At 37.1% G+C, this 13,939-nt stretch overlaps 1 protein-coding gene across 1 annotated transcript in view; it reads right to left on the minus strand.

Moving 5' to 3' along the window:
• LOC127656624 (regulator of G-protein signaling 7) overlaps positions 1 to 13,939 on the minus strand; it is a 75,063-nt gene that overhangs the window by 5,913 nt on the left and 55,211 nt on the right. Inside the window, exons 4-17 of the mRNA XM_052145036.1 lie at positions 12,776 to 12,826; positions 10,939 to 11,045; positions 10,494 to 10,545; positions 8,100 to 8,164; positions 7,299 to 7,375; positions 6,758 to 6,839; positions 5,551 to 5,625; positions 5,123 to 5,221; positions 4,693 to 4,754; positions 3,938 to 4,048; positions 3,493 to 3,618; positions 1,961 to 2,147; positions 1,764 to 1,853; positions 263 to 302 (exon numbers count right to left, since the gene is read on the minus strand). Coding sequence (XP_052000996.1) covers positions 282 to 302; positions 1,764 to 1,853; positions 1,961 to 2,147; positions 3,493 to 3,618; positions 3,938 to 4,048; positions 4,693 to 4,754; positions 5,123 to 5,221; positions 5,551 to 5,625; positions 6,758 to 6,839; positions 7,299 to 7,375; positions 8,100 to 8,164; positions 10,494 to 10,545; positions 10,939 to 11,045; positions 12,776 to 12,826 — 1,205 coding nt within the window. The 3' untranslated portion in view covers positions 263 to 281. The remainder of the gene's footprint in view (positions 1 to 262; positions 303 to 1,763; positions 1,854 to 1,960; positions 2,148 to 3,492; positions 3,619 to 3,937; positions 4,049 to 4,692; positions 4,755 to 5,122; positions 5,222 to 5,550; positions 5,626 to 6,757; positions 6,840 to 7,298; positions 7,376 to 8,099; positions 8,165 to 10,493; positions 10,546 to 10,938; positions 11,046 to 12,775; positions 12,827 to 13,939) is intronic.

The raw sequence follows: 13,939 nt of genomic DNA on the forward strand, positions 1-13,939 counted from the left end.
ACCCTATTCATTGCTTTTTTTTCTTTTTTTTTGGAGCTCAACAGCATCTGTCTCCATTTACCTTCATTGTACAGTAAAGGAGCAGCTTAAACATTCTGCTTAACATCTTGATTTGTGTTCCACAGAAGGAAAAAAATCATACAGGTTTTGAACGACACAATGGTGAGTAAATGTAAACAATGAAATATTCCAGACTACTTACAACAAATTACTACTTATAACAAATATGAACAGGAGCAACATACAGGAGAAACAGGGTTACCTGGAAGCACTGCCTTCCTTCAAAACAAGTTCTTACTTTTCTGTGGACAAGACAGAGAAAAGTGAACAGGTACACATTTTGGCAACTGTGTTTCAACAGCAGACCAAAATGCAGAGTCATGCAGAAAGAGAGAAAAACCACAGGTAACCATTTTTTTTTTGAGAAGAGCTTGCTTATCCCTGTGGAAAACAATTTAAACGTGACATCACAAGGTTTGGGGGTGGGATAAAGCACCAAACAAGCTTCATCTGACCAGAGCTGGTGTCTGATTAGTCAGGTAAGCTATCAAGGATGGGGCAAGGCCTCTCCCACTTACCACATTACGAGTGAACTTTTCAAATGAGGTTCTGCGATCCTGTATGCTTCCCAACTTGGTCAACAAACCATCAGATAAAGATAAAAAAAATGGGGCAACAGAAGTCTGAGAAATCTACAATTCTCATTGAAAATTATTGCTGTTTGGTCACTTTGTCACTGCAAATCTTCAAAAATGTGTGAATAACCCCTTAAAATGTGAAATAATGTAAGATATACACCGATCAGCCAAAAAATTAAATCCACCTGCCTAATATTGTATAAGTCTCCCTCATGCCGCCAAAACAGCACCAACCCGAATCATTCTTCTCACCACAATTGTATAGAACGTTTATCTGAGTTACAGTAGACTTTGTCAGTTCAAGGCATTCTGGCCATTCTCTGTTGACCTCTCTCATTAACAAGGCATTTCCGTCCACAGAACTGCCGCTCGCTGGATGTTTTTTGTTTTTGGCACCATTCAGAGTAAAGTCTAGAGATTGTTGTGCATGAAAATCCCAGGAGATCCGCAGTTACAGAAATACTCAAACCAGCCCATCTGGCATCAACAATCATACCACGCTCCAAATCACTGAGATCACATTTTTCCTCATTCGGATGGTTGATGTGAACATTAACTGATGCTCTTGACCCGTATCTACATGTTTTTAAGAACTGCACTGCTGCCACTCGATTGGCTGATTAGATAATCGTATGGATGATTGTTGGTGCCACAACTGATAGACTCGGAAGAAAGCAGTTCAAGACCAGTCAAGCATGCAAGCTGACATGTGGACTGAAGAAAGTGTCGTAGAAGCGACATGAGATTACGTGGTAGCTTTAGATAATTTTCTTCTTCATTTTTTGACATATTTGGTTAGGTTTAGATGTTGGTAAAGGATAAGGATATCTGTTTTTTGTCTACCTCTCATTTAATTTTAGATTTCTCTTTTGATCAGGTTTAGGTTAACGTTTTAAGAAAGGAAGGTACATTTAATTAATTAAAACTTCCATCTAATATCCATCTTAAAAACCTTGTCTGATTACAACACCATTTCTTGCTTTTGGTGCCCCCTGCTGGACATTTTACTGGGAAACTGCAGCCAAACGTTTTATAAGGCACATAATTTTTTTGTTGGTCACGTAATTTTCATGAGACCAGGCTGGGTTAAAATTATTTTAAAAGTTTTCAAATAAAAAGTTGTACCTTTTTTTTTGCCTGCAGAAGCTCCTGGTAGGCACTGGATCTAATGAAACGACTGTAAGAGTCACTCTTCATTAGCTTGTATATGTGCTCCTGGGAGACATACAGTACAATTACATTTAAATATTTAGAACTGTTAAAACATGGCTTGTGTTTGTTATTATTGTAACTGCAACTAAACAAGCACAGACGCTCTTTACCTGTGCATCCTCAAAAGCATATCGTCCTGGGTCTTTGATGTTCTGTGTGGTTTTGCCATAGCTCTTTGAGTCCACGTTGATGGCACTGGGGGCTCCAGGAGCCAAAAACTCCTCCCAGATCTCCTGCACCCGTGTTGGCACCTCCCTTATCGGCCTCCTTTTTAACTCCTGCACTGCCAACCAGAACCTAAGACAGAGAGAGTTAACAATAAAAGAGAATTAATTTGCATGGTATGGAATCAATACATGAAACATCCAATAGTTTTATTGCTTTGCAGGAGTTTTTCACAGGGGTGGCCGGGTAGGGGCCAGTGAACAGTCTGTGGCAGCACCAGAGCATGTGAGCGGAGCACAGCGGTGATAATTTCACCTGAGCTGAGAGCATATTTTTTAAGATTCCACTCTGCTCGCTCAACACAGAATGAGCTTTGTGATATGCTGGTTTGGGAATCTGCTAAATAAGCAATAGGCCTGAGGTTATGGAGCTCTTACATTGTTTTAGTAAAGTTGCAAACATTATAACCTCATTAAATGCTAAGTATTAATCAAAGCTAAGAACGAGGAAATCGTAAGGGAGTGTGGAGAGACCGTAAGAATGAGCAAATATTCCTTTTGGAATTGTATGTGTCACATTGCCAGAGAGGATGTGCTAGCAAAAGGTGAGCATGGTAGTGCAGCAAAAGGTGAACTAAATTACTATTCGATAATAAATTAATAGATAAGTAATGTATCTTGTTGTCATGTCAGTGCAGCCGCCAGTTAGATGCAGGCCCGGTTCTGCAGGGTTGTGAACATTAGATCGCCCTCAATTGAATATGTAAGCTTAATAATACTGTATATTGGCAAAGCATTTGCCAATAAACATGTATGATCTTACAGATCAATGTTTCCTAATTTGCAGGTGAAGCATTCTGCTTTCATGCCTTCATTGAACATTTGAGCATTGATTAGTAAATATTTCCGCTCTCGCAAAGAGAGTTTCATAGCGGAATTATCTCACTTAATCGACCACTTGTTGCTTTTGATTTCTGCTTCGGGATAAAGTGGCACATAACTGCTGCCCAGTTTCCCAAAGCCAAATCCACACCTTAACAAGAAGTAAACGTAAAAAAAATGACTCTAGATTAGTGGTTACAGATAACATCTTTGACATCGCTTGCAGAGATAAAATCTATAAATTATTGTACATTAAGTCTAGTGGGGGTGTGGGGATCGGGGGTTGTTGATGTAGAAAGGAGGGGAGTGGATACAGTGGCACCCGGCACGGAGAGGTGCGGCGACCTTGGTGTGCGCACATGTTAAGTATCCTGTATGTTGCGGTTGTAAAAAGATAGTTCCACCTCTAAAAAACGAAATTGTGCAAGACATAAAATGACCAAAATGGTAACTGGGAGTGGGTTGGCCAGGTTTCGGTCCATGGTGGACACGGCCACCCCTGACCACCCCCTTGCTCCACCACTGTTGCTTTGTCTGTCCATGTTTCAGTGTTTCTCACTACCAGCAGGGGGCATGAAGGTGGACTTTAAATGTACCTGAGGTTTTCAGAACTGAATTCAGACTCCAGGAACTTGAGGAACTGCTCCCTCCCAACAGGATCTTTCAAGACCTCATTGATTCCAAAACCCCAGCGTCTAACTCTAGTTTGACCGGGTTCCTTACTGTTAAACACACACATAGATATGTTTCTATCATACACATACAATTATAAACAAACTTAAAAACACACATTGCATATATTCCTTATCATATGCACTTATCATAAGCATTTTACACAAGCAACCATACACATACTAACACAGATTCAAACCCTGGGGGGAGGTCACTTTATGTAGTGGGGAAATTGTATGTGTGGTATTCCAAAAAAAATAAGTTTGCTTACAGCACCTTCAAATATAATCCCCTTTATTTGGACAATTCTTCTACAGCATTATCTAGTGGATGGGTATTTATGTATATGCATGTGCATTTTAAACAGACCTGGCCTCCAGCTCCCAGAATGTTGTGTCATCTGATATCCAAGGGTTAGATGGGTCAGGAGTGGACAGGAAGGGGTCGTAGTCTGAATATTGTTCAGTATAACTCAGCAAACTATAAGAACATTACAGAATCAAAGATAGGGAAATACAATACCAAACAAATGCATGCAAACCACAGGTTCTCAACTGGTGGGTTGCAACCTAAAAACAAGTGACAGGTCTGTTCTGATACAGTCACGGAAATCATAGAACTATGCTAAATGCAAATTTACAATGCAACCAAACTACCCATATAATCAGGTGTGGTAAATACGCTTAACTTAATTTAGAAGGGAGATAACATAAATTTTGTTGCTGACATAAAAAACCATGCATCGAAACAAACGCTATATTATTTTGGCACATGTTTATTTGAAATCACAATATGGTACTTTGTTGGGTCGCTACTTCATGTCCAATGAAATCTAATCTCGGTTCTGATATATATATATACTGTATGTATATGATTTAGATTTTGAACTATGCTGCAAATGTGTTTAATTTCACATAGCACAAAAATTTTGTGATATCCTAATAAGAGTCATTGATCTAACAGAGGAAGTAAATTTGAGGACGAGAAACAGAAACAAGTTTGTCAGCATAAGTAATATCTACACAGACCATTAAAGAGATCAATAGGAAATGTTTAAGCACTGTAGAATAATGAATACCTGTGGGTCGATCATCTTTCTCTCCCTCTCTCTCTCTCTGACTTACCTCTCTGCAACTTTGGACATTTTCAATCGATGTCTGTCTAACTGAAGTTGACCAAACTTGATCTGGAAAGACAATAATGATAACTGTCAGGGTAAATGTGTGTGTATATATATATATATACACTCAGCTATACTTTAAACCCTACCCTTTAAAAACAAAAGTGTGTGTGTGTGTGTGAGAGAGAGAGAGAGAGAGAGAGAGAGAGAGAGAGAGAGAAGCTCCAAGTGAGTCTTTGATAAACTAAACTTTCCCAATCTTCCCCTCTCCCATTCAATTTCGAAACAGTCACTTTAAATTCAAATTCTAAATTCGAATTCAGATTAAAAAGCTAAATTAAATTCATATCAGATCAAATTCAAATTCTAAATATAATTTAATTTGGAAAATAAATGTCTATTTACATGCATGACAGATTCAGATCTAAAATCACCTGTTCTTGAAGCTCTTCCTCGGTTGGTTGCTTGGCCTCAGGGGCTGGCGTGTGGGTGGGGCTATGGCTGCGAATGTCATTCTGAAGGCCGTATACAGACTGCAAAAATCATCAGAATAATTTACAGCCTTATTGACAAGACTGGTTTAGTTATTAGAGAAGACATTTCTGTGTGATTGCATCTGTGATTGGTAAATTCACAGGGGTGAGGTGATTGGTAAGGGAACTTGTTCTTGATTGGATTTTGTGAGGCTCCCTGACTGGTGGAGTGATTCGAGTCTTGACTGAATCAGCATGCTGAGTGGTTCATTGATAGAATGATTGCTTTAGTGATTAGATGCATGCTTTAGGAAATTACAGGCTGGAGTTATTTGATTAAATGCTGAACTTCCTGCAGAGGTTTTGCAGTGTCAGGTGAGGTGAAGCACCTTTCTTGTTTTGTGAGGGTTCTTCATTCTGGATGATTTTTTTATGTCCACTTCTGTTGTGTTCACACACCCTGGCTGAAAAACACATAGATTGTCAATATAATAGTCAGTTTTCTAGATTAATAGTTTATAGTTACCACACTGCACCTGACTGCTATAATTTGTAGGAAAGGGGGATGGTATTTTATAACAGGCATGGAGCGATCAATCAAACTTTTTTCCGCTGGTTGAACTCCCTTCTATCTCACATAGGACCCAATGTTTCCACACTCCTGTATAGAGTGAACCTAAGGTATAAGCCTAATAATGTACACTTCAGAGATCAAACAGCCTCAAGACGTGTACAGTTCTGTAATAAATTGCATCTTAAACCTGCTCTGGCTGAATATGGGCAAGAACTGCAGCATCTCTCTGCAGCACGTCAGCTTAAAAAATTAGTCAAGTTAGCATGAAATTACAAATGAGAAGGATCAGCACAGTGTAATTGAGGAAGAAATTGCTACTTTCTATAAAACAAACAGCTACTTAACACTTATTCTCACTACACAGATACAATATAAAACCAATATACACTAGTTGATCTACAAACATACTGTAAAGACAATTAAACACTTATGGACTGGCACAAAAATATGATTAATATATTAAAATCTTCTTTGAAATGTACTATATTTCTTACACAATAACTGTAGTTTAACTGTAGTGTTTGTAGTAAGATCATAGAAACCATTAAAAAACCATGGCTGGCTCCTCAATACCATGGCTAGATCACTGTAACTATGGTTTCTATAAAATAAACTATGGAGTTCATAAATGGTATTACGAAACTACAAGATACAATTAATTTACATTCATTTCCATACAATTCAAAAATATTATTTATAAGGACTGAATCAACCTAAATACATTAGATTACTTTTTACAATGTAGAAAAACTGTTGTGTGTCTAAGGACATGATAGAAAAGAAACAGTGAATGTGAGATTATGATTTATTTAATTTGTGTTTATGTTTTATAGATAGTCTGCAACTCTGAAAGACAGTACAAAGGTGATTCCATCAGCTCAGAAGTTCTCAGCACTGTCATGTCATTCCTCTGTGAGAGAACAACTTCAAACACTACACAACTACAGAGAATAATTCTGAAGAGAACAGAATGGCCACATTGTTTTCACTTGTTCTTATGAAACACACATACACTGACTCACCACTGGTCTGTGCACATCCCAGAAAGCTCTCTCTTGACTGTCCAGTATTTTCCTCTCAATTTTGTCTCTTTTCTTATCAACTCTGCAAAGACAAAACAAAGAGCCTAAGCAAGTAAAACATTTAACTTCCAAAAGAAAAAAGAAACATGCACTGAACCATGCAACTGAGCTGAAAATGTATGAAGTTGCCTAGTGTCTTGGCAAACAGAAACACACCAGCACTCAGATTTAAAAGGAAAAATCTTGGAACGAATGAGAAGACTTCTGCGCAATCCAAAAATAATTTTAAATGTCCAATTTATATCCAATTGTCTTTCAAAATCCATTAGTGTGAGAAATCGACATGTGAACACCAGTGACTGGATGACAGACTCTATAAAGATCTAGCCATTGATCAAACAACATCAATTACATGAGCTAATCCTGAAAAGCCTTTCATTTTTGCAATGAAAAGTGTCACTTCCTGTGTTCTGACTGACCTCACTGGGTGGCATGACTTTCAAGAGAGGGCAACACTGATTAGGATCTTAAAAATACCCACTTTGCTTGAGCCTCTGCTTGCATAAATATGAACTCCCATTTTCTTGCGAATGCCCGCTGTAGTCGTGCTAAACTTTCCTGGATGGGGAACATATTTAAATAACATTTGAGCAATTTGATAAAATTATCCATGAGACAATACAGTTGTCTAAGAGCATCTAACAAAAAACAAAACCCATGTCATCATGAGATATGGGAGACTTTTATGGATCAATACCATATATGGCTACAATACAGTATAAATTTGCCTAGACCACGGGCCACACTGACCATTATTAATATTTAGTGGTTTTCTTTTTATATCATTTATTTATTTAAAGCAATTTATTCATTTAAAATATAATTTATTTATATGATTTTTCAAATACTATCTTTTTGGTTGTGGGAGTATTGATATTCTAATGTATATATGTATATCTCTGTATTGTTTTAAGATAATGCATTTTCTCTGTATAAACCAAATGTTTTACATGTTTTTTTAAATCTAAATAATGGGAAAGAGCTAAAACAAAATGTTGATATATTATTATGCCAATAATTACATATTCACAGTTCCCTATTCAACATGAAAAAGATATTATTGGGGGTATTTCTATCTAGAAATGCCTAGAATTTACATGAATTACACATGCATTTGCTTGTCCAACTTTCTTTTTCAAAGATTGCCTTTTCCTTAATATCTTCTATCTAATAATGTCCGAAATACAAAGCCTAAGACCTGCATTGTTACAATTAAAAGAAAAGGTGAGAGAGGGAAAAAAGAGAGAAAAAATGTGATCAAGTGAGAGAAGATATTACTTACAGCTTCATAATCAGCCAGTTCCAGACGTGCTTTGTTCTGCATTGTTCTTTTGCACAAGTACACAGCTGCAGAGAGAAGCAAAGAGGTTTGTAAATAACTGTGCTTGCACTTGCACACTTACAGATGCACTTAACTTAGCCCTCAGAGATTTCAAACATGATATACAAATTATTTCGTTATTATTAACATATTTTCACACCATATTGTCAACTGTACTGCATCACATCTGAGTGTTATTCTGACTGTTGAATTCATAAGCAGCATAACTTATTTACATTATCCAGGCACATACACTGACATACACTGATGAGCCAAAACATTATGCCTAATATGCTGTTGGTCCTCCATGTGCCGCCAAAACAGTGCTGACCCACTGAGGCATGTCCTGTGGTATCTGGCACCAAGACATTAGCAGCAGATCCTTCAAGTCCTGTAAGTTACAAGGTGGAGTGGCTGTGGATCTGACTTGTTGGTCCAGCACATCCCACAGATGCTCAATCAGATTGAGATCTGGGGAATTTGGAGGCCAGGGTAACATCTTGAACTCTTTATCATGTTCCTTAAACCATCCCCGAACAATATGTGCAGTGTGGCAGAGTGCATTATCATGCTGAAAGAGGTCACTGCCATCAGGGAATACATTGCCATAAAGGGGTTTACCTGGACTGCAATGATGTTTAGGTAGGTGTGTCAAATTGATGCCCATATGAATAGCTGGACCCAGGGTTTCCTAGCAAAACATTGCTCAGAGCATCTTACTCCCTCCATCGGCTTATAGTCTTCCCACAGTGCATCCTGGTGCCATCACTTCTCCAGGTAAATAGCGCACAAATGCACGGCTAACCACATGATGTAAAAGAAAACAGGACTCAATGGACTAGGCAAACTTCTTCCAATGCTCCAGGGTTCAGTTCCGACACTTGTGTGCCTATTGTAAGCACTTTCGATGGTGGACAGGCAGGGCACTCAGACTGGTCTGCGGCTACGCAGCCCCATAATCAACAGGGTGTGATGCACTGTGTGTTGTGACACATTCCTCCCATACCCATCAATACATTTACTGTGACTTGTGCCACAGTAGACCTTCTGTCAGTTCGGACCAGACGGGACAGCCTTTGCCCTCGTGCATTGATGAGCCTTGGGTGCCCAATACCTTGTCTCCTGTTTGTGGTTTGTCAATCCTAGGACCACTATCACAATGTACTCACCACTGCTGGCTGGGAGCATCCCACAAGCCTTGCCATTTCAGAGATTCTATGACCCAGTTGTCTGGCCATAATAATTTTACCATTGTCAAAGTTGCTCAGGTCTTTACTCCTGCCCATTTCTCCCACAATCAACGCGTTGACTACGAAAACTGATTGTTCGCTTACCATCTAATATACCCAGACCTTGACATGTGGCCTTATTAGGAGCTGATCAACATTATTCGCTTCACCTGTGAGTGGTCATATTTTTTGGCTCATCAGTGTACACAATTGCATCATAATACAGGGTGACCTCATTCATATTCATTGCCATTTGTAAGTAAAGTGCACATAGCTATTTTTGTATGTTTGGATAGACATTGAAACATACAATACAAAGTAAGAGCAGAATCTAACAGGCAAACCCGATCACTATTTTAGAGATTAACAAATCTTTACAAATCCTCTGGTTGGAACTGAAACTGGAGAACCTTTGTGAGGGTACTATCGCAAGTGACCAAGCTAAACTAAAGTGAATCAGACACAATGCCACAGCAGGACTCTCCTTTATCAGTAAATGATGGATAAACATGGTCAGAGAAATAAACAAAATCCAGATGGGACTAATAAAAGTAAAGTCATTTGCACTTTCTGTATGAATGAACAGAAATATCACAAAAGCTCAACAAATATGACAAAAGTGAAACACTATCGAGGTTACAGTGTAATATAAACATTGTGTGTTAGCTGTTACAATAGTTTCAACTCGTTTTTAGAATCACGATATGAAACCTTTAATACACACAAAAAAAATTTTTTAAGATAAATGCATTTCATATCCATAACACATTTCCAACTAATTGAATTCTTTTAGAATAATAGATGAATCCAATTTTGATATTTTAAGTTATATACATTTTTATTTAGTTAAAGATTACACAATTCAATTAGATGGAAATTGGATATTAAGGATTTCATTAAGAATATGTTAATAGGCATGTCTCATTAAAGCACACACATCCTTTCCTGATCCAGCTGATCTGTAGCCATAAGGAAGGATATTATTAAATACATGTTCATATAGACCGTCCTCAGTAAGATACTCAGAATGCGATCTAATTAAGATCATGCTTAAACAGTAATTCAAGGACATACTGTAAATCTCTTACAAACTTATTCCGCTAACACATCTCGCACAAAGACTCACCATAGTCAGTGTTCTCAGGCTCCCAGCAGTTTGAAGGCCAGAAATACGGTGTCTAGGAGAAAAAGACAACAAAATGCACTGCATTACCCATAATACAATGTTATGTGCAATTTGAATTCTGTTTATTTACAGAACATATTCTTTTTTTTTTTTTTGTCAGTTTGCATTTGAAAAAACCTTTTTTTTATTGTAATTTTACAATAATTGTTATAGAGAATGTTTGGACAAGCTTTACGCTACAGTGTTAGTGTATATTGTATTGTAAGTTTACAATAGTAAGCACTTATTAGTTCTAATGTACAACATGTAATTAATGTGTAACTATTTTATAGAGCTGTTTGTTTTTATATTGTTAGTACTATGTAATTAACTATAATAAGAGGAAATGTTCCCTCTCTGTTTTGATTTTGTTTCTTAAACTAGCTGACCTATAAACATGACTGACCTGAAATCTGTAGAATGTGCCATCATCTTTAAGAGTAAGCACATGGTCAGAGATGGGGAAGAAATAGCCATGAGCTGCCATCAATGTGCCCACATGAAGAGCCTCAACTAGAAAGCAACAACAGTGTTATTAGGGGTACAAGTACAATGTGAACCCTATTGTTTTTTCAGGATTATAATTACATTACATAAAAAAAAATTTCATATAAATGTATACAAAGTGACTTTGTGGATTCAAGTTTTACATTTTGTCAGTATAGGTTTGTTCCCTGGAAATTGAACCAGGAACTTGGAATTGTTAGCGTTTTTTTTTTGTGTGTGTTAAAACTGAACGTAAAGACCCAATCACTATAATAATATAATAGCACTATATAAACGCTACATTAAATGCAGATAAAATGACAAAGTACGACTCTGACTGAGGACATAAAAAGGGGAGAAAATTCAGAACAGCAGACAATTGACATGGTTTTTCTATTCTTTTTACATTTTAAATTTGACTACTGTAATCATGAATATTTGGTCACAACCTTCGTTATAGAGCAAAACATAATAAAAACATTTTTGACAATTGTTGTCCCTTCTCTCAAATTTATAACAGTCCAACCGATCTGTGGACACTACCTATGTAAAACAAATAAATACAAAACATTTTGTAGGGGGGTACACATGAAGCACGGAAAAAACTGATTCTCCTGTAACATGCTCAAACACCACAGCTCCTGTGTAAAACTCATACCAAGAGAGTTAAGCATCAATAAATGATTATCTTTTAAACTTTTACAATATACTGTAGTGTTTACAGTGTGTGTGAATTTAGAACTTGTGTCTGTGCTGGTTACAAATTAATACCCTTTTATTTTCAAGGGTCTACTGTGCTTTTTCAGCTGTTGTTTTTTGGAGAGGGTTTCCCACCAGGCATTTGCATGAGTTAAAGCCCTCTAATCATTAATATACAAGAGCAAAGAAGTGAAGAGACAGAGAGAATGGGGAGCGCTGAGATGTGTAAATAAATAAATAAATAATATTTTAAAAGTTCTTACTTTTTCCCTCTCATTTGTTCCTGAAATGGTCTATTGAGTATGGAGAGAATGTGTTTACACTTGTGTTTTTTCTTTTCTTGTATGAGTAGTCCCCCCTCACAGACTTTCTATATTAAAACCTGTCAACCCTATCAGTGGGAAACTCAAGTTGAAAAATACACCATACATAGAGACAAATCAAATCTCACCACTATTAAACCCCATTCATCTCCTTTCCTTTCACAATCCCTTTATCTTGTTCCCTTACGACTCAGTACACTTGACATTGCATAGCTACGCAAATGGTAGTGCCTTCTAACATGACCTAGTTGAAACCTCTCTACAATAACGCCAATATTCTAATATTGGATATGGTATTTGAGCCCCGCCTGTTTTGGCATGAAACTGTCCGCTATAAGTACAGGTGCACAAACACCATTTCCTCAGAATTTCTTCCTTCAAGACAGCAAAGGCTCTCTCAATGGATTGTCGATGCAGTTACCCTAGCTTATGAGTCACAGTGTAAGACTTGCCCAATTGATGTTAAAGCACACTCAACTAGAGGCATGGCCTTCTCATAGGCATGGATGCATTAGGCACACTGTTCGGACTCAGTCACCATTCATTGAAATGAAAAATTAATTATATGAAAAAAAAAAAGATGCAATGAAATTGAATGGTGACTGAGGCTATCAGGCTAACATATTTTGTGTTCAATGAATAAAGAAATGTCTTTTGAAAGGGAACAGCATGAGCCATTTGCTGATTGCTATTGCTGACTGTTACTTTCAAAAATGAGATAAAAGGTTGTATTACCTTGGTCTTCGATACCTAGATTCTTCAGCAGCCACTGGACAATGTCTGAACCTGGAAAGTAGGAAGTTAAGATTAATGTATTTATGTGCGAGTTTGAAAGGCTAACATGACATATTTGATAAGTGTCTGGATCAATTATTCTGTGGCATTACTGTCAGCCCTATCATTGCTAACGTTGTCGGAGTTAGAGTTAGGGTTAGTGCTATGATTGGGATAGAAATGTTGTTCCAGAAACAACTAAATATGTTCCAGTAATGTGTCCTACTCGTGTACATCACTATGTGAAAAACACATTGAACACAGTCTGTGTATTTTATATTAAGACATTCATCATGACTTAATTGATACAGTGGGCTACTGTATATATTTCATGCATAATAACATTTCTTAACAGCCCCAGATCCTGTGGAAAAACAAGTCATAGTAGCCAGTGTTATTATAGTTAACGAAAACTAAAACTAATTCAAATCATTTTCATTAACTAAAATAAAAATGGAAAATACTGGGAAAAAAGTAATCCATAAGACTACAGTGGTTTAATCTATGTCTTCTGAAGTGATCTAATCTGTTTTGGTTGAGAACAGACTCCTTGTAACTCCTTTTTCACTGTACATCTTGCAATGAATCGTTGTGTGTTCTTATAATCTTGTATTGTACAGCAATTTGGTCAGACTTGAAGCTGTTTTAAATATGCTATATAAATAAAAGAACTTGAACTTGCAATTGCAGTCTACAGGGACAATCATGATTTCAACTTCAAATTCATCTTACTAGTACAGTTCGGAGTGTGCTAGATGGCGCTGGGAAATATAATCGAGCTTGAAATCATGATTGCTAAGGAGACTGCTGATGTCAAGTTTAAAAGCAAAAAAGGACTTCAGTATATTGATCTGTTTCTCACTCACACCTATCATATCGCTTCTAAGGACATGGATTTAAACACTGGAGTTATATGCATAACGTTCATGCTACGTTCCATTCTGTAAAAATTCAAACAACTGAAAAGGTCTGAAATGCAATACGTCCTTCATTAAGAGTCAGACATTGCTGAACTCTTTTTAATGACCTGTCTGAATCAATACTTTGTTCTCTACTCAACCCCTCTGTATTTCCCCCTTTTTTTTTTTTTTTTTTTTTTTTTTTACATTTTCCATTCACTAACCT

This window comes from Xyrauchen texanus, chromosome 16, assembly GCF_025860055.1.
Source record: "Xyrauchen texanus isolate HMW12.3.18 chromosome 16, RBS_HiC_50CHRs, whole genome shotgun sequence".
Lineage (NCBI taxonomy): Eukaryota > Metazoa > Chordata > Actinopteri > Cypriniformes > Catostomidae > Xyrauchen > Xyrauchen texanus.